This window comes from Centruroides vittatus, unplaced genomic scaffold (genome assembly GCF_030686945.1).
Source record: "Centruroides vittatus isolate TY-2023 unplaced genomic scaffold, ASM3068694v2 scaffold_769, whole genome shotgun sequence".
In the NCBI taxonomy this organism is placed as follows: domain Eukaryota; kingdom Metazoa; phylum Arthropoda; class Arachnida; order Scorpiones; family Buthidae; genus Centruroides; species Centruroides vittatus.
In genome coordinates this window covers 5,698,819-5,721,370 of record NW_027122717.1, presented here as the reverse complement: position 1 = coordinate 5,721,370, position 22,552 = coordinate 5,698,819, and the positions used below count along the sequence as shown (strand labels likewise).

The following is a 22,552-nucleotide window of genomic DNA, read 5'->3' as shown; positions in this document are numbered from 1 at the left end:
ATCAGAGATAGGATAATTGCAGTATGGTAGCATTTGAACAGCCGTAGATAGGAGTAAAGACTGTTGTTGAGCTTTGATGTTTGTAGTTCTGATATAGTAGTTCAGCCCTTTTCTACAATACATAGTGGCAAAGGAAGGAGCTCTGCTAGAATCAGAGGCATTGGTAGAAACAGTTCTGCAGCACTGAAATTCTGATGGCAAACTGTCTTTGAAGAGAGAGTAATTTACTTGCTACTGAATTTTCACTAGTTACATGATCCCAGGTAGAGGCCGCATAAAGTAGCATTGGTTGTATTGCCCCATTATATACAGTTTTATAAGCTTTATGATTTAGTTCCCCGGTGCACCTAGCCCATTTTACAGCGTGTAGTTTATTTTCTTGGCCTTAGCCAAGATGTAACCAATATGGCAAGAGAATGTGGTTTCTATTTCCTCTTGTTTTATTTTGTATGAAGTTTCTGTTTACACGTGCACTAGCTAGTCAATCTGCCAAAGTTTTTTGCGTCTTTTTGTGAAAATTAAAATTAATATAAAATTGATTATGATGATGTTGATTAATGATGATAATAAAAAGATCGTTAATAATTAAAAAATAAAGTTCTTAAAATAAATTGTTCATTCGAATTCATTAAATTTTTATTTTTAAATTTGTTAACATAGTCTTTTATAAATAATAGTACATATTAATTAAGTAATTAATAATTATATTTTGAACCTAAAGTTTTTAGGGTTTCATTAAAAAAATTATTTTCGTTAAAATCTTTCTATAAAATTATGCCTAAATATTATGTAAGATGGGGAAGGGGAGGGGGGATCAAAGAAAATATTACGGTTTCTTACACAGGGGTGGGTGGGGTCTAGAATGGCCAAAATTGCCCTTACGTAATTTATGGACGGCCCCTAATAAAGTTTATATAGGAGAAATGAAAAGACAGATGAAAACAAGACTTAAAGAACATGTAGCAGATCTTAAATACCATAGACTTAACTCATCATTTCTTGATTACTGTACAATAAACAATTGCAACATTGACCAAAATAATATAAAAATTCTACATAAAGAACCAGAAACACATAATAGAAAATTTAAAGAAAGTGTTGAAATCTTCAAAAGCCAAAATATTATAAATAAAATATCCAAGTGTAAAAATAAACAAAAATTGGCTAAAAATATTATGAAAATTAATACATCTTAAATGATAACCTTTAAGTTTTTCATGGCCTTTGAAAAACCTCAGAAAATTGAATATGATTTTATGTTGACTGACCCCCCACGAAAGAATATGCTAATGAGCATCACCTTGTAAGAAATGTAACAAACAGACAAAGAAGAATGCAACAGATAAGAAATGAAGAAATACTTTCAATAATTCAAAGATTGAATAACTACATTGACATTACTTAAGTATGTAGAATTTATCTTTATAACATGATAAATATAATAATTCAGAATAAACATTAAAAAAATTTTTAATAGGATGTAAAATATGCTGTGCTAATAGTGTTAACAGAATACTCCTACCTTTCTTATGATTCAACCGGAAAACAACAAAATGGATTATTCAAGGTATGTCGACGGTGAATATACGAAATTATAATGCCATAATCAAAAAAACTGTTAATGTTATATGATTGTTAAAGCAGATATGCAAGTGTATGAATGTAAGTTACATACGTGTTATGTATGTGTGAAACCTCATTCAGTTTACAGAATCCGTGATAAAAAAAGGTATGCCTGTAAGATGATTAATTTGTATCTCTTTTTTAAAGTATAGTATGTAAAAGTTTTTTAAATGTATTGTATGTAAAAATCTTTGTTCTTAACAATTTTAGTTGACTGAAAAGGGGCATATTAGACCCAAAACACAAAATGTATACGCATATCAACTAAAATAAAGATGAAAGGAAGCCAAGTGATCGCTAAATTACACTGCATTGTGTGCGAGAACAAAAATACTAAATAATTTGTCATAGAGGAAAGTATTAGTCACCATCTCTTATTAAATTTAATAATTAAAATTAAATTAATATTTATTAAATAATTTAGAATATTCTGGAAGAGAAGAAAATAATTTGCCCGAGAGCAGGACTCAAACCCACAACTCTTACATACCATGCAGATGCATTGCTAGTTACACTACCTGAACCTCCAGTCTGATCTTTTCTTTCAAACATATAATAACCTTTTCTTCCAAACATATATGTTTGGAAGAAAAGGCTATTGCTCAATACTGGTATGTATATACCAGGATTGAGCAATGGCCAGTTGAGTGCCATGTGTAGGAGTTTATAGGACAAGGACACTGAAGGCATCCCCAGTTAGCACCATATGTAACCTAGGATGGTAATATCATATTTAAGTATATCAGGAAGAGAAGATCAGACCAGAGGCTCAGGAAGTGTAACTGGCAACACATCCACATGGTAAGCAGGAGTTGTGAGTTTGAGTCCCACTTTAGGCTGATTCTTTTCTTCCAGAATATTCTAAATTATTTAATAAATATTAATTTAATTATAATTATTAAATTTAATAAGAAATGACACCTAACACTCCCTCTAGTGACAAATAATTTAGTAATTAATTAAAATATAACTGTGGAAAAAAATAACCTGATGTAATCCAGTGGTTGTTTGGCTTTACAAATTTATGGTACACAGAATTATGTAATGCAAAGAATTATTATTTTACTATATTAGAAAATAAATAAATAAAAACCCATAAATAAGTAGAGTACAATCAAACTGTAAATCGAATCAGTGGCTGCACTACTTTAGAGTAAATGTTCAATGTGACGACCACCAAATTCGTTACATTATGTGCAACGACGAACCATGTTTTGTCCAACTCTCTGTAAGATGCCACGCTCCCCTCTGATGGTATTAAATGCTGTAAAGATGCACTCCGTAAGCTCATGAACTGTTCCTACAGGTGTTGCGTACACAAGGGACTTTACATAATCCCAGAGGAAAAAGTCAAGAACAATAACATGACGGAATGGACGGAGGATAGCTACCAAAGTGAAGGGCGGTCAAGCACTTCATACCGCTGTAGAAACTTTATATCACATTTCCAGCTATGGGTTCCTTATATCAAAACGTTCAAAATTTTATCCTCTACAATCCCCAAATTTTTAAAACGTCATTCTGATACACACTGTATAGCATTACATTTTGTCACAGGGGTGTGCTGCTATGCTGTTATTGCACCTCATTATCATGACACTTGTATAATAGGATGATGTACTAATTTACATATGACATAAGTTTCAACTATTCACAATTCATGGTATTAATTTTAAACAAGTTTTATGCCACTTGTCTTAATTACAGACATCTGTGTATTATATTAACTAGAAGTACCATACCAACTACTTTTTATATAGAAAGAATTCTTATTAAATTTATTGGCTAAATTAACTTTATAATAAATTTTTTTAAGATATTAAATATTTTAGATAATCTTTCTCTTATTCATGTCAATGAAATTAATATTTTCTCCAGGAGATTTATTTCTTCAATAAACAAAATATAACTTAAGTATATTAAGTATTTCCTTTAAAATATGATAAATAGTGGTAAATATTTATCTGTACATAAATATTTACCAGATTAATTAAAAATTATACAATATCATTAAAGAATTTAAGAACTATGTTATGTTATTAAAATTACATTCTGATATAATTTTTATTAAATAATGATAAAACTCATTTAATTCATATAATAAGTAGAATAGCAGCTTGCAGTGTTATAATTTAAATCAGGACTTCTTAAAACTGAGGGTCATAACTTCTCTGAGATCACAACTGAATATGGGCAGTTGTAAAAAAGCTGACAACAGTAAAATTTTCTACTATGTATGTATGTGGTGTTTTCAGCATTGACAATTATAAAATCAAAATGTTGGCCTGAAAAACATTGAAAATCACTTCAAAAAACCGGAAGGCATATTTAAACACTCAATTATACAACAGTCATATTTTCCAGCCAAGGATTGGATATCTGACCAACATTTTTGACTTAATTTATAAGTCTGCCTTGGGTAACCACAGTACTTTCAATTGTTTTCAAAATTGGAATGTAGCTTTTGTTCTATAATGTTTTTCTAAGTTTAAAGTTATGGAACATCCAGATTATATTCTTTGACATAATTTTGACTATCAAAATTTTTTTTATTTATATGCTTTATAATTTTTGACTGTCAAAATGATATCAAAGAATATAACCTAGATATTTCATAACTTTTAACTTATAAAAGCATTATAGAACAAAAGTTGCCTTCCAATTTTTCAAATAATTGAAAGTTCTGCAATGACCTGAGGCAGACTTATAAATTGAATCAAAAACATTTGTCAGATAGCCAAAAAGGTGTGTTGGTTGTATAACTGAATGTTTAAAATGTTGATGATATCCCGCATCTTACAGTATCAAATATCCAGAATACATTAATTCTTTATGAAAATAAACAAGTATATTCATCTCATTAGTAAGCAAATTTGCTTTTGTCTTTAATAAATGGTAAAATAATATATATATCAAAAAACTGTTTAGGAATAAATTGTTTTATGATTTATTATTGGTAAGTGATTATATTTGTCTACTAATTTTATAAACCTATATACCATCATGTAAAAATTTTCTTGAGTAAAAAGGGGTTAGGAATGAGAAAAGTTTTAGAAGCCGAGTTAAATAATCACTGATCATGAAAATAAAAATACAGAACTGACACCAACTTCAGCACCAGAGTAAAATCTACACTTTCTTAAACCTGTTACCGGCGCGTGACATGTATAAGATATACAGCAGGTGACAAACGTTTTCGAACTATCATGTAGTTCTTCCTCAGGTCAACTAGCTCAGGAATGCTTCTGAACAGAGTGTATGGAATTCAATGGGATCGAATGTCATTTCAACGAAGTCAGTCCTGCCTGACATGCGCAGTCATGTGCTGGAGGAGGTACTATCTTATACGAATTATGCACCGGTAACAGGTTTAAGAAAGAGTAGAAAATAAAAATGTTGAGTTTTCAATATCTTATAATGACTGCATATATCAAAATCAACATTTTCAGAACTAAACAGAAATTACAAATCAAGTATATATGCAAAGTTTTTCCGTCATTACGCAATGTTTTATGAGCAATACAACAAAGAGTCTAACATAGGAGCTTGATAATGCATGTGAACAAATTAAAACATACCGACTTAAAATTTACTTCCATAATATATTAAAAATAGTTACAATAAAAGATATTTAATGATAAAAGTAAGCCATTTTGAACTTAAATTACCATTTTATATTACTTATCTCAACATTAAACAATCATTTGATTCTGAATAGAACTTCCTCAAAAAACTGGAACAGTATATATAGATATGAACATACACCTAAGCACTAATTTTCCAGCAAATAAACATATCATTTGATTTGTACTGCCATCTTGTCTGTTAGATGTTTTATTAAATTTTTTTGCTATTCATCCTTCAGTTATAAAGTGGCTAAATAACTATTATCGGTTAACATCTAAGTGTTAACCTTGGAGAATTTTCTTTTTGTCTGTTTCCTCTAAAGTGTGGCATTTCCCAGGACTCAATCTTGTATAGTATATTGTTTATCTGCTATATTGATTATGCTGTTGCTCAGGCTAACTTTTCTTCTATTATTATTTTATTGTCAATGATATGAAATTGGTTCATTTGAGTCCCAGCCTTCTCAAAGATGATATATATAAATATGAATATTCTTAAATCATTTTAATCTAAAAAATTTCATCTAGCTAAAACTATAATAATGTGTTATATACTGATAAGAAATCTTGCATCTTTCTATTCTTCATCTATAATTATTCAGTTACCAATGTTGAGACAAATATCATATTTGATAAACATCATACCCTTTTCTAATTACATTTGCAAAGTTGTGAAAAATCAAGCTATTAGAAGATGTATACTCTAGCAATACTTCTACAACTCTAACCAATCCATTTTTCAACCATTTATTGATTATTGTTTGCCAGTGTGATTAGCCATTGTTCCACCTTTATTATAAAAAGACAGTTTATCCTTAAATAAAGTTTACTTTCTGTTAAATTTTCCAATTTACCATAACTGATTATGGCAAAGTTGCTAGATCTAGATTGGGTCTTCCACTGTTAAATGTAATGTTCCAATGTAAAATATGTAAAAACATACTTTATATTGCAACGCTTAGCATAGGTGTTTGTTTTTCTGTTTTAATGTTTCCTTTACTTTTTTTTTTATTAATAGCTGTCTTTAGCTTATTGTATTTTAATGGGTTTCTTTGCCAACTTTAGTTATTATATCCAAAATAAATAAATAAACAGTATGATTTGGAAAGAAAGTCAAAATTTTCATGATATTATGATTGTAAAGTTATATATTAACTTGAACAAAGTCAGAAAGAGAGATAAGTGAGTACAGTAGTAAAAATAAATGTCTTAGATCTATACATTCCATTGTTTTATTGATCAATACAGAATAAAAGATGAATGAATATATTGTATAATAATACAATGCATTTGAATATGTATATAAGTATCAGATCCATTTTGCTGAAGAATACATAGACTACACTCTCATAATAAATTGTAGTAACTAGAACAAATATTCTTTTCGTTGTTCATTGTAAGTAATTGCATTTATAGAGTACAGGAAATAACATCATTGTATAGTTTACCTGTAAAAGATCACATGATTTAGTGAATCTCATTTGTACTTGACTAATATAAAAGAGAGACAGATGTTTTTATGTTTTGTGCTCCTGCACTTTTCCCAAAGATGGACTTATCACACAATTTGATAAGTGTCTTTGGGAGAAGTGTAACACTAAACAGTCAAAACAATGTAACAGACAAAAAGTGTTCAGAATAAAGACAATTTATTTATTTAAAAAATTAAAACAATGTGAAATGAAGAAAGCTTTTAATAAATTATTTGTATTAAGTTTTTTTATAAGATTCTTGAATGTTGTAAAGAAAAAATATATAAAAATTCAGGATAAAGTGTTAATTTTTAAAAAATGTAAAAAATTCTTAAATGTGTTTTCTGTTTTCATTTTTACATCAAAATAATTTAAATTAAAATAATTATTCCCTCAGTTCTTCACTAACTGGTTGGAATTACCTTTGCAATATTTCTAATCATAGTCTACATAGTAAAATCTAACTAAGTTGATCTGTGTTAACTTAAGTTGCATTAACTCAAACCTGTCTATAAATCCCAGGCATAGTATATATGGTTTTCCCTATAATATGATCTTGTTAATTTGTAATTGTTATTACTTCTATCTTAAACCCATTTTTCTGTCATTTTCCTCCAGCCTTTGATAGGTTCATGTTTTCATTTTCTGTTATATTCTACATGAATACAGACAATTGAGATAAACAGCTCCAAGCCAACATGACACATCATTAAACCTCTGCTGATATACTTTTACTGATAAAATATGTTACTGGAGTTCTTATCTGGACACAAGGGGGTATACAGTTTATGGCACAATACACCGTATACAACTTTGTAATCATTCTGTAAACAGATTCTTGAGAAATGGCTTAATAATGGGAAATGTATGACCCCAGAAAAATTTGGGGTAGGTATTAAACTTGTTAAATCAAAGCCTAGATTCTTTTACCTGTTAAACTTCAATTTAATTAGGTTTTACTATAATCATATAAGATTCCTTATAATAAAAAATAGCTCATATTCTCTATGATAAATGAATTTAAATTCAATCCTAAAACATTACACATCTCTGGTTTTGCAAAAACCCATAAAATTGGAAAGATTTGGCTTGCAATAGAAAATCCAACATACATGACTGAAAAAATGTTGCAAAAATTCATTTAAAAATAAAACAAAAAAGAAAATAAAAATAAAAAAAATACAAAAAATTACCATAAATATAAGTCTGAAAGTGTATTTCACTATAAAACAAGGTCAACAAACTGGCCTAACAGTGGCTATTAAAACACAAGGCTCTGACTCAATGTAAGTATTCAAATTTAATTTTTGTTACTTTTTAAATAATTACAGTATATATTATTTATTAAAATATATTTTTCTATAAAAAGAAATATTAAATACTTATATACAGCTTTAATTATTGAAATGTTATAATTTATATACAAAAATACTTTGAGGACTAAAATGTAAATCATTTAAACACACAACTTATATTTCATTTATGACAAATCCATTACATATTCTCTCCAAGAATATAACAATGTCATAAATCAGTTATTTTTCTGGAGAGTGCTTCTATATAAAATAAACATTGTCTTAAGATATGAATATTTGTAAAAATATAAATATCCCTAGATATCATTATACATTTTATTTAATTTTATTAAAATTGTTCAAATAGAAAATTGTTATTAGTTTTATTTTAAACAACATAAAACAACAAAAACCCTGTAAGATGCAGTCATTTTATTTAAACTTCTAACATTTTTGGTCTACTTTGTTGACCTTCCTCAGGAAAAATCGATTATAATAATCTTTTAATGAACGAAATCTATTCCAGAATGCCTTTTTTTAAAAATTAATAGTATTATTAAATGTATTAATGTTCAAAAATGCTCCTTTACACAACAAAGTTAAAATTTTTCAAAGCACATTAAATATTTAAGGGAAATAAATGAAAATATTGATACTAGATTTCATTCTATAATCTTACAAAGATTATCCATTAATTCTAAAAAAATGTACATTTTGCTTCCTTTATCTAACTCTTACTAGCTCCAAGAAAACATGGGATAGAATCACAAGGAAATAATATTTTTATTCAATCCAAACCATTCAATCTATTTAACAAATAAAAATCATGAACAAGAGCAGATTCAGGAGGAGGATTGCAGAGCACAGCTGCACTTTCTTCTGGGATTTTTTCCGGGTAATGCCTAGTACTTGAGGTAGTAAAAAATCTTATAATGCATATTCTTTCCTTTATACACACCTTTGAAGATTTATGGATGTGCTATTGATGATGGGATGTCTTTCTTAATGATAAGGAGAGAAACGTTTTGAATACTTCAAAAATAATTTGTTTATTTTTATCACAGATGTTTCTCGTGTGTTCACATGTAATAATATTAAAATCGAACATAGATGTAAATAATGATAAATCAAAAATGCTCAAACTTCAAAATGCTACAGTTCATATACAGTATATGATTCATGAGATAATTTGGCAATGATTTAATTTTGATCACCAGTTGATCACAGTCATAAAAATAATATCCAAAATATATAAATTTTGTCATCATACTTTATGTTCATTTCAATGTTTAAAAATACATGTAGAACAAAATTCAATAAATATAAATTATATGTATTTTTCTTGTTTAACATTTTATAATTCAACAAGTCAAAAAGCCTGATGCAGGCATCGGGCATACTAAATTAAAAATAAAAATAATAGGTTAATGTTACCTTAGGTAGCCAAGATGGCGGCTCGTCTCTAATTCCAGCAAGGAAACAGTGGAACGCACGTTCTAACCTAACCTAACCTAACCTATTCTAATAATTTGGTTGCTAATAATTATAGTAATTTATTAGAATAGGTTAGGTTAGGTTAAAACGTGCGTCCCACTGTTTCCTTGCTGGAATTAGACGAGCCACCATCTTGGCTACCTAAGGTAACATTAACCAAATAAGAATATACTGAATATTATACTGTAAAAATAAAAAATAACTTATATTGTTAATTTAAATAATAGCTAGGGGTGCCCCTAGAGGCTGTTTTTGGCATACCGTGACAAAAAGAAAGAGACTGCCCATTTTTTCAGCTTTACATAGTAGATTGAAAATAGTTTTTATCAACTAAGTATTAATATTTGGTCATTGACAAATTTTCAACAAAATCAAATTCATTATTTATTGCAATATATTCTAGAATAATTAACATCTTTATCATGATGATAAATCAGGGAGAAACCACTATACAAATTTTGTATATCTGTTATATGTGCTATATTATTCATCTTAAAACTTATTTCTATAAAATGAACATTTCATTCATTATTGGGCTGCAATTTGAAAAAACTGTAAATCTATAAATTCTCTCTGTCGTCCGTCGTCTGCCCATTTTCCTTAATCTCAAGAATGGAGTTAGATAGATGAGACCAGATATGAAAACTTTAGGGGCAGGATTACCTTACCTGATTAACTATATACATGAACTTCCAATGCAAACAGGAAGTCATGTTATTTCAATTCAAAAATTTTCCCAGTAAGTGTTAGATAGATGACTGGCACAATTCTATTGTTAAAGGAAAAGTATGATGTACTGTACAGAGGGCACGTCACTACTATCTGAGATGAAGAGCATATATTTTAAATTAAATACATTAAAAATTGTAGCCTGAAATTGTGATGATGTCACAATAAATAATTACTCCTTCTAAATAGAGACCTATCAATGTATATTAATATATACATAATTCCATAAATGTCTTTTATAAATATATGAAAGAAAGCCAAGACATAGGAAATGTCATGAAATAAAACTTAAGAGGACTTTGTTTTTCATTTTCGACATAATAATCTTTTACTTTGCAGCTCTTAGACAAGCAGTGAATAAACTTCTTTATTTAAAGTTCTGGAAGAATGGTTTTCCTTTCAGCATAACTCTGTTTTTCATTGCAGAAATGGCTTTCTCATCTGAAGAGAATTTTTAGCTTCTCAATGCTTCTTTCAATGGCCAAAAGAAATTATAGTCATTTGGGACTGAATTACTGCAACAGGGTGGATGCTCAAAAATCAAATCCAAGGCTACCAATCCACTCAACTGTTCTAGATCCTGTAAGAAGGTAAAAACATCATCATATTGCAAAATTTGAATGTTTTCTTGGATTTGAAATTCTCAAATATCCACCCCACAGTTCTGATATGGCCTCAAGCAATTACCATCTTTTTGGATCACTGAAAATAGAATTAAAAGGCCAAAAATTCTCTTCAGTCATTTCTGCAGACTGGTTTACATTTCAATGAAAGTCTTTCTTCCAGGAAGGAATAAATAAGATCGTTCAGTGTTGATCTAAGTGTTTTGAAGTGCAAGAAGATAGATTATGATGAAAAATGAAAAACAAAAAAACTTCTTTGAGTTTTAAATAAAGAACTTTATTACATGATGTCGCCTTACTTTTTTTAATTATAATAATAATATTTTAATAATAAAATATATTCGTTTTATTAAAAACTATTATTTATGAAGTTTTAATAAATTTTGTCATTTAAACATTTGTAAAATAGACCAATATTCTTAAACTAATTTGTTATAAAAACTGTGGATTTTTTAAGAAAAAAAAAAAAAAAAAAATAGAAACTGCTTATTTCAGGAATGTATTAGAGACACACTGTTCAGGAATGTAATTTTAATTTCTAAATATTTTGAATTTTTATAATTTATCTTCAGAACCAATGGATAAAACCCAAATTTTTAATTTTATATTCAATTCATTTATTCTGAAGATAAATATTTTCCTACAATTACTGCTTTCTTTTAGAGGAATCCATAGATATGTAAGGAGTTTTTACTTAGCAATGCAATTTTATTTAAGTCAGTCAAAATTAAATGAATAATAAATAAAAATTTAGAAATTAAGGCTCTATTCTTAGAATCCTGAAATAAGATTAATGGGATAAGGAAAAACTATACATGAGTAATCTGCTAGGGAGAAACTGCCTATCAAGAGGACTTTCTGTGGGAACTGACCTCTATTCATGTGAGACATGTGAAGAAAACCCAGAAAACGCCATGTGGCCACTTGGTCAGGCACGAACCTGTGACCTACTACCAGCGTTTGGTGGTTTTATCCACTCAGCCACTGGCGAGCTATTCCTGAAATAAGAAATTTCTATTTTATTTTAAAAGTCTTCAGAGCAGCAGTTATTTATTTGAATTGAATGATTTTCCAAATACGTATTTATTTAATTAATATTTTTAATTTTTATGTAGAAATAAAACTTATAATTTATAAGCAAAAGGTTTTAAGTTAAACAAAAATATGCTTAGAAGGTTTCACAACTTTGAAGATTATATTATAACTTAAACTGTCAAACATATTTCAAAGCAAAACAGATTATTTATCACCAAAACAGATAAGTTATCATTGAAATTCTGTTTTTAAGTTTAGAACTTCATCAATTATGCTGAGATAAATGACAAGGGTATAATTACACCTCTGAATGAAACAGTTGGAATCTTACCACTACGTGTCACCGTCGGCGACCGAAATCGGCCTACTTCCAGGCCACACATGATCATGAGTCGCATTATTCCACTAAGACTATTGTGTTAAACTATTTAGCCCATGTTGTTATGCAGTCTTTGAGTAACCCACTAGACTGTTTGCGAAGTATCTGATGTTATATAGCAGGGGTGGCCAAACTCTTTAGAACTTGAGCCATATATTGAAAACAGAATTCGTTGAAGAGCCGCACATACATATATACATATTTTTCCACAGCAATTCATTTAAATATTTATTAAAAAAAAAAACAACACTTTAGCTATTATTTCATTTTATATTATGTTTTATAATAAATAAATTATAATTGCTGTATTAAGTAGCAAAATCTAAATTTAAAAACCAAAAAATTCTAAAACGTTTCCTAGTTTCAATTGTCAATAAGGAAATATAAATTTCAAAACTATTAACGTTATAGAAATTGTTATTCATTATATATTCATTTTTAATGTTGATTTGGATAAATAAGCATTATAATTATTTTCTATTAATGTTTTTATGTATTATGATATTTAATAAATATTACATTTATTTTTCAATAAATAATGTATAACGTTGCCATATTTTGACTTTTTTATTTCAAACAATATATTATTTATTTTATATTATCCAGGAATCACACATAAAAAATAATAAAAGCAAAAGTAAAATAAAAACAAATTTGGTATAAATTTAAGTATCTTGCAGTGAGCCACAAGTATACTAGAAAAGAGCCGCACGTGGCTCAAGAGCCACAGTTTGGCCACCATGGTTATATAGTATTAAGGAGCATGGGATTACCACACCAGTGCTTCAGTGCAAGTGACAGCTTGCATCTGCACCCATGCTCTGTATGTCAAGATGCAAATATTTCACAAAGGGTGGCACGTACGGGTATGGTTTCTTTGACTTTTTTGCTCTTACTGGGGGTGGTAAATATCTCATTCATAATTCAAATCTTACCGAGTAAGAACATTATATCATAGACCCATCTAATATCAAAGAGATTTTTAAAAAATTAATCGGTTGATTAATGAAAAATGAACGAATAAGGATGGAAAGCTTAAAGAATACATTAAAAATCTGAAAATCAGCCATCAGAAAGTTCGTATTAACATACGAAACATTGTCATTAATTCAAAAAGAGGATAGTCATCCGATTTCCGAAATGCCCCCAAGAAATAGTTCACAAAAATCTCACAACCTCATCATAAATATAAATCTAACCATTCAAATTATAATATCCATTTTACTACCTTATAGCTTAATAATTCTCCAACATCCATATTAGTGTTAAGAAAATCCGGCAGACGACACGAGCGACACCACACTCACCATAAAATCGGTGACTAATTATATTATTAAACTCTTAATTGGAACAAAAGTTAAAATTAACTTAAAATTAATAATAGCACATAACAAAACGAAGTATTTTACTAAAGAATTCGATAATTTTCTAACGAGGAAAAAAATAAAACTGGAAAGATATTTACCGCAAATTCGATTGTGTTATTGAGTTTGACTCCAGTGCAGTGGTTATGGTCGCCTGGATTTTTGTATTCGTCTGATCGTTATAGCCGGAAATACTTCGACAAATAACTTTAAAAATTCTCTTTATAATTATAATATCGGAGACTTAATCGATTGGCAGGTAAAATATCTTCATTAAACGGTAAGTATTTAAATTCTCCTCACTTATAAATGTGTAAAAATCTTTTGTTTATGACTTAGGCTTAGAGATTCATCTTAGGCCTAATCAAATATGTTTTTCGTTTTTATACACAAAAACCTTTTTTTAAAACAAAAAAAGTTATGACGAAAAATGCGTCATACGAACAATTATATAAATGCTTAAGTGTAAAGCTTTGATAACAATGCACTTTGATAGAGTATTATTGAAAAGAAATGTTCAATTTCGTTGTAATGTACATTTTAATGTATTAAAGTGTACGTTACACGTGTAATGTACATTTTTAAAGTGCTTTATACGTAAATGTACATATAAATGCGTTTAAAGCTGATTTGCTCGTCGTGTATTGTTTTAAACATGAAATTGTTAATTAATATTGCTGCTAAAACTGGAATGTAATGAACATTCAGCTTAAGTAATTAAAGAGTTAAAAGTGTGCCTTGATAAAAGCCTCCCTGCAATTTTTCGGATGATAACTACACTCTTTAGAAATCAACTTAATTTGATAGTGTTCCCAAATTTTGGAACGCTTGACTGATGAAGATTCATCAAATTAGGTTGAAAATGTTTTAGTTTCGTTAAACTTCTTGCTGGAGTTTATTTCTAAAGTGTGAAGTTATTATCTGGCATTCCCTCCAGTTTCTGTATTTTGTTACATTGCAATTTTTCATTCATTTGATTGCACTTTTAAAGCTTGCCACAATAAATGATGTTTTTTGATGAGTACTGTTATATTTTACTCAATGAAATAATTAAAATTTCTCTATTTAATATTTAGTTTACTTAATTATAAAAATGTATAAGCAATGTATACTACAATTAAAGTATTCAAAGATACATTAGTTATAAGAGAGTATAATTTTATAATTAATATATCTTTGAATGCTTTATTTTAAAATTGAAATGTAAGAATATGTATTTTTTGATAGTATTTATACATTTTTAACTACTTTTCACAAAGGAGTAAAGCATCTTTCAGATTATTGAGTACACTAACTACAAAATGGTTATTCTAATTAATTATGTAATATTAATTACTGTTTACTTGTAATTCAACAGTGTTTGGACATTAATTTTATATATTTCAAAATGTAATTGCATAAACCAAGCCTGGCATATGGTAATAAACAAATGAAACCTATGATTTTAGATTTTAAACTCCAGAGATATCCTTTACTTATTTCAAAATGTATACTTATTAAATAGAAATAAAAAATGAAGCAATGATTTTAGAGCTGTTTTGTTCAAAAAATATATAAATATTATTTAAATTTTTGTAGGGAATGTTTGACTACTGCAATATTTATATTTAAAAAAATTATTATTATTAAATATTGGAATACATGTTTAGCACTTAGAACATAGGAACTTTTAATTAATTATTGTCTTATGGATTTATTTCACAAATTCATAATGAACTTAAGAGTTGTTTGAAACATTTTATAAAACATCATCAAACAAAAAGTGATTAATATTATATACATATATATATATATACTAGCTGACCCGGCCACGCGTTGTTGTGGCTCAAAATGTATCTATTATAAATGTATAACACTTCCCCCGTGGGTGGAATTTCAAAAAATCCCTTCTTAGTCTACATTCTCTTGATGTACCCTATTAAAACGCAATCAAAAACGCATCTAAAATAGTATAATAAAAGCCGAGTTCTTCACAGTAAGCCTTAATCCCGTCACTTTTCCCGCTGGGGAATATCGAAAAATCCCTTTTTAGTGTATATTCTGTTGACGTAACCTATTAAAACGCGATTAAAAACGCAAAAAACCGCATCTAAAATAGTATAATAGAAGCCGAGTTCTTCACGGTAAGCCTTAAACTCGTCCATCTCCACCCACTGGGGGGAATTTCGACATGTATATTATATAAAAACACGTGCGTATTCGAATGCAACGTTGTGTCAAAATTTCAAAGGAATCGGTAGGAACAAACGAATGTTATATTTTATTTATATAGATAGATAGAAAATGATCTGCTTCAGTCCATTCTCACAGAAAAGCAAACTTAGGTCGTCGGAAGTTAGCGCCATCTGTTGGACATAAATGCCTTAATCCATATATAAATATATTTTTGAAAGGGGGGAAATGGTGTAGGGGTATGAAAAATAGATAGTAGCCGATTCTCAGACCTACTGAATATGCATATAAAATTTGGTAGAAATCGGTAAAGCCGTTTCGGAGGAGTAAGGTAACTAACATTGTGACACGAGAATTTTATATATAAGATATATATATATGAAACCATTTTTTACAGGCATAATATTCTTAATACTATTTGAAAAAGTAATAATAGCAGATGATTTTTTTACTTCTTACAGATGCATGAAAGACGGATATCTAACAAATGTTCTAAGTGCATTTTATATTGAATATAAAATGTATGCTAATTGATTAATTTTGATATCAGAGTGCATTTACTTTTACAATTTGAGCATAATCTGAGCTACCGAGCACCTTAAACATATGCAACTTTAGAAATTGGAGTGTGCCATGCCAACTGCATTTACATTTAGAATCGGATTATACTTCAAATGCATTCAACTTGCTCAGAGTTTTTGGAGCAAGCACAGGTAGCATGTCAACAACAAAAATGGTGTCTGATGGTGATCCATATGTTGCTAAAATTTTAAAATGTGATTGTTTAGGAATTATCCATAATATCCAAAATCCTATAGCTGAAAGCCAAATGATACCAAATTATGTGCAAAATGAAGATTGGTGTAATTGTGTAGTTTCTTATAAACATGCAATTGCTCAAACACATTTAACACTGTGCTTGTTAGTTTTTGGTCTTGTGACTGGATGCTCAGAATTGTTCTCCACTGAGTTCAAAAGTAAATGTATTCTCAGTCAAAGATTGTTAATATTTTCATTTAAAGATATCTGAATCATTTGAACATAGTAAATAGGAAATTGAAATTAACATCTTAATTTTTTAATAATAATGACTAGCTTTTAAGTTTTGATTTTGATAAAAAGTTTCGCTCTAGCCAATACATAAGGGAAGGTTAAAACATTTTTGTCTGATAGCACTGCAATCACACATATGGCATGCACCATATCTAGAATGAGCTGATACAAACCCAGTGATCTAGTGCTATTAGTAAGATATTTGTTGTACTCAGAATTGCATGTGGAATGTGTGCTACATATATTGATGGCATCACTGCTACCAAATATGTCCAAATTAGATTAATATGCCATTGTCCTGTTTTTGGCTGCAGAAAGACAAACTAGTGGACATTTCATCACAGAATGATGAAGACATATAGGGATACAAAGTACCTTTGTAAAATGGTGTGCAAAGGTTCTTGAAGGTCACAATGTCAACATGGGGTGCCCACTAATGTCATCAGACAGAAGTTGACACCCTTACATGGGAGATCCTTGAATCATGTGCCCATAAAGTCCAGATCTCTTACCATGTGATTTTCATGAGTTTAGTTTTCTGAAAAGGCAATAATTCCAGTCACACAATGACATGAAGAGGGCTGTAATAGTTTTATATGCATCAGCCAAGACTTCTATCAGACGGCATCATTAATTCAGTTCATCAAAGGTATGATTGTCATAACACCAGTGGTAATTTCTTATAAATGGAATGAACTTATCAGGTCTACAGCCCTCAAACAGAAACTTTTACAAAAATATAAGGGATGAACAAACGTACAGAAGCGATAAATTTGGTAAGAATGCAAAATTATAGTATTTTACACTACTTTAATTTGAAAATTGTATCAAAGAACTTTTATTTAAACTTTATGTACTATTTAAAGAAAGAACAATACTTTTATTCAATTAACTGTCTCATTGGTATCAAAAATTTTCTTGATGAGGTAAACTTTTTTCTATATGCTGAAAATACAATATCCTTTTATTGTAAATACAAACATGGTTTTTTTTTAAATTAATTTTTTTATTGAAATTCAGTAACACTCCATCTATCAATATTGATATAAATTCAGATAGTTTTGAGTTTTGTTAATATGGTCTGTACATTACTGATAAAAATTTATGTGAAATTGATGTTGAAATGTATAAAATAGTTTAAAATCAATCACAAACATGGTGAAGAGTGAAAACATTTGGAAACTACGTTAAAGTTCAATTACTGGTTAAAAGGTTTTATTTGTGATTATTTACTTACCCCAGTAAGTTTGAGAAGAAGACTGTTATAGTTTAAAACAGGCCTGGCCAACCAGCGGCCCGTCACATTAAATTGTGTGGCCTGCTAAGCGATATTATATATTTATTAGAACTTTTGTTTCCCATTAATGTATACCAAAACAATTAAATAAATGAAAATTTGCATGTGTCATTGTTATAATGCGCAGGTACGAGTACGAACTCTTGGTATAACAATAAAATCTTATTCATTTTGTATTTGTTTTACTTTTTTAAAAGCATGTTTGCCTAAATTGTGGCCAACTGTAATGTTAATCGTGATCAAAGTGGCCCACAAAACAATTTGGGTTGGCCAGGCCTGGTTTAAAATCATTAAATAAGTCACTTATTCTTTAAACATATGTAATAATTAAACTAATATAGAACACTGCAAATAGTAAAACTATTTGAGTGATCACTAACTCATTCAAAAACCTTTAACCGGTGAAAGTCTACTCAAAGTCCCTCAGCAAATGTTTTCAGACACCTCACTGTGTCCTTTTAGGTGATTATTCATATTTGAGTGATCTTAAAAATTCTTGTAGTTAAAGATTAATATTAATTCTCAAATTAATGTATATAGAAATAATGATAGAAATAAAAGTAACAATAATTTTCCAGCATTCAGCTAACTCTTCCAACCATCTTATGGATAGAATGATGAGGTTCTGGCATTTGTAACATCTTTTGTCCTTTTGCGCCATCACCGATTGTCGTCTTCCCTTGTCTCCCTCTCACGTTCCACCATGTCTCCCCACAACCCCTTGTTTATTGTCTTAACAGTTTAAGAATGTTACTGGTCTAAGGGGTTTGGACAAGTAACATGTATTTTTACTTATTTAAGACTTCTATAAAGTTTAAAATCTTAAGCAAAAATATATATAAAAATATCAAATTTCATTTAATTTATGTATTTCAAAAATTTTTTAACTTTTCGATATGATGTAGAAAATAAATTAAGTGACTTTTACCTACATTTACATTTAATTCATTTTCTAAATAATTTCTAGTTTTTTTAATTATTTGAAATAAATTTCATTGTTGTCTCAGATGTTTTTACATTTGATCTAAATTAATTTGAGGATTTTAAAAATGACAGCTGTTTTATATCAAATGTAACAAATGCTGTAAGCTCTAATTACTGCTAAAATAAAATACGGGAAATAAAAACTAAAATAGCATGTAAAAATTTGTTAAAAACATATTGATAAATTACTATAAATTAATTGTGAAAGGTTGGTTTTTCAATGTAAGTGTAAATAGAATGTTAGGAGCTTTTTATTATATTAATATAAAATGTACTATGTTCTTCAATGTTTGTTCTTAAAACTGTGAACTGCATTGATATATGTAAGTTGTGTTGAATGTACTGTACTTGGGCATTTTTATTTTATATTGAAAAAATGATTTTTCAAACTGAGTAGTATGGCTTTTATAGAACAAAAATCTCTCTCTCTTTTTCCCTTGTATATTGTAAATAATTCTGTAGATTAAAATGCATTTAACCTTGAGATTAAAATTCTTGCAAACAGCCTTAAGAGAACTATAATAATAAAATGTACTTCATTAGCACTGAAACAAGTAATATCTTCAGTCCTTTAAACCTCTTCAATTTTCATGTAAAAATGTAAAATGTAGCAATTCACAAACAAACCATAATAATTTTTACTTGGATGATGATATTCTACAGAAATTGTAACTTTAATTTTGATAGATATGTTACTTTTGTCAGAAAAATGTTAGGTTTTATGTCAATTTGATATTATTTTTGCACTTTTTCATTTAAAAAAGTTAAAATAATGTCAAATTTATATAAAGATGTACTCTATTGGAACAAAATGAATGTGTCTTAAGAATCATCTCATCTAATATCTAGAGCATTATCATAAAAAATTATCTGCAAATTTCAAATGCATAAATGGATTATAAAATTAATAATATTTTAGCACAATTGATGATATAATTTCTTTTGAATGATCATGACAAATTTTTTGAAAATTATTTTTGGTACTTTAATTATAATAATTACAATTTCTCCCTTTTTTTTTGTTTTATTTTTATTATATTTTAATTTTACTGTCTAGTATTTTTCCATATTGGGCCCATTTTACAATGTATTTATCTCTGAATTGAATTTTTGTAATATTTTATACATATATATTATGTTGTAACACAGTTAAAATATTCACCTGTTCTCATTCAAATCATATAGCAAATGTTTTTTTTAAAAAAGGCTGTAAGAAAGCTAATTAGAACTTTCAGTTCAAATGTTCTATTTTATTTGTTAAATCTAACACAGACCTATGAAAAAAGTCAAAAACATTTGTTTAAATAAATTAGTGTTGATGAAAAGTATTAAGGTGTTGTTCACATTAAATTTAGTTTCATCTTAGATAGAAGTGTTTTTATAATAATTAGAAATTTTATACAATCTGTTTTTTTAGTATAAATTACCATTATTGAATTTAATAATTTATATAGTTTAAATATTAATATTTAAACTATATAAATTAAAATATTCTACCACCTTTTCTTCACATTGTCTTATTTCAGGTTTTAACTTTGATTCAGAATCCTTTAGCCAAATAATTTAAAATTGAAAACTAAACTTATTTTTTTATGAAAACTCAAGGTGAGTGTCGAGTTTCCAGGACTCTACTTAACCATTATTTTCATGTTACATTTACTATAATACAGTAGAGTCCTGGAAACTCAACACTCACCTTGAGTTATCAAGAGCAAAACTGGTGTCTTCCAGAAAAGAAATATGTGTAATCTAAGTTTTATCTCTCTAATTTAACACTGGGATTAAATAAGTTATCATTCTTTACTGAAGACACTTGCTAATAGCATCAATTCCACTTGTTGACAAAGAATATATCCCCTTTTCTTCAATCAGCTTTTTTATAATTATTCTAATTAAAGCATATTTGTTTTTAATTTCTTTAAATATTGTTATTCAAAGTCTAAAACTTTGGCACACACAACTTTTTTGAAGTTAAATATTCTCATTATATGGACCGTTTATTTTGAAAGTGGTGTAAGTCCATTTTTTCTTCTTTTGAGATATTTAAACGTTTGCATTTTAGTTGATTCAAAAATATAAATAAAGTGTACTAAATTTGACAATGTTTCTATGACTTTCAAAATATGTAAGTTAATTGCATAAAGACTTCTACGTGAATTTAACTAAACTAATATATTTTTTCTGGGCCATTAATGGACTTACACCACTTTCAAAATTATTGAACTGTAAAACTCATTAAATTTCTATTATGTAAAACTCAATTTCACTTGAAACACCTTGTGTTTTATTCTGATTTTGTTTATATATAATAACAAGAAATAAAATTGTGTTGTTTATTCTGAACATAAAACAGTTTAACAATAAGTAAATATTTTTAATGATAAGTTTATCATTATTATGAGCTATCATTAGACACTACTTTTCATTTAGGTTCATTACATGGATTTTTTTTTCCATTCTATCAAATTGTATATTTATGGGTAAAATTCATAGTTTTCCTCCTCAGTTATAAGGGGCTGTCCATAAATGATGTCCACTGGAAGGAAGGGAGGGGGTTAATCCTTTGCCTTAAGACAAGTCAGACAAGAATGGTTGAGCATTAGTGGACATCCATTTACTTCATTAAATTTTATAGAGTTTAAGCATTTTATTATATATATTTCAAAGTTTCTTGCATGTTTCATTTCTACTTTCGGTATCTATCATTCATAAAGTGATGAAGGTTTTAATGGGGGTTGAGTTATGTTGGACATCAAAAGAGGGGAAGAAGTTACAAAAACTTGGAAAAACTGGGACAAGGGAAGGGAGTAAAAGTTTCAAGAAAAATGCACATGTAATATGGAAAGCCCAAGTGCTTAGACTGCAGAAAATGGACTTACACCACTTTTATAATCAATGGTTATGCAATGTCATTTACCGATGAATTTTTAATTGATCAAAGCTTATGGTTGTTTTAAAATAATAATTGTGAATTGTTTATAAATAAAAAATTGAAATTATTTTCAAAAATTTCAATTTTTTTAAAATTCCCTACATATAAGATAGATATATCTTGAAATTATTTAGTCTCTTGAGATTTCTAGCCTTTATTCTGTAAAAATATATATATTACAAGATTGTACATTATGCATGTGTGTGTACAACAAAGCTGATGGAAACTGTATAGCACAAAAAGAGGAAAAGTATAGTGCATATTCTCATTAACACTTCATTTGACTTTACAATTTGTTAAAAAGCTCATTTATCTTGGTTTGTTTTAATGCCATTTTCTGTCTATTGAATACAACAACCAAAAGTAGCTTCCCACTACTAATGTGCTACAGAAGGGCACTGACATACAGCTTCAAGGTTAGCAATGTGAACCATAACAATTATGCACAATTTGCTCTATCTGCAATGCCTTTTT

General features: G+C 28.3%; 2 protein-coding genes and 1 long non-coding RNA gene across 6 annotated transcripts in view; 1 reads left to right on the top strand and 2 right to left on the bottom strand.

The window, feature by feature from the left end:
* LOC136989753 (beta-catenin-like protein 1) overlaps window positions 1–13,578 on the bottom strand; it is a 38,428-nt gene extending 24,850 nt beyond the window's left edge. Inside the window, exon 1 of the mRNA XM_067288006.1 lies at window positions 13,505–13,578. Coding sequence (XP_067144107.1) covers window positions 13,505–13,534 — 30 coding nt within the window. The 5' untranslated portion in view covers window positions 13,535–13,578. The remainder of the gene's footprint in view (window positions 1–13,504) is intronic.
* The window catches only part of LOC136989865 (uncharacterized), a 255,026-nt gene that overhangs the window by 203,833 nt on the left and 28,641 nt on the right, over window positions 1–22,552 (bottom strand). The window lies entirely within an intron of this gene.
* LOC136989863 (zinc finger CCCH domain-containing protein 18-like) overlaps window positions 13,759–22,552 on the top strand; it is a 47,342-nt gene continuing 38,548 nt past the window's right edge. For all 4 annotated transcript variants that reach the window (XM_067288146.1, XM_067288148.1, XM_067288147.1 and 1 more), the window contains exon 1: window positions 13,759–13,920. The gene's annotated coding sequence lies outside the window, so the exon portion shown is untranslated. The remainder of the gene's footprint in view (window positions 13,921–22,552) is intronic.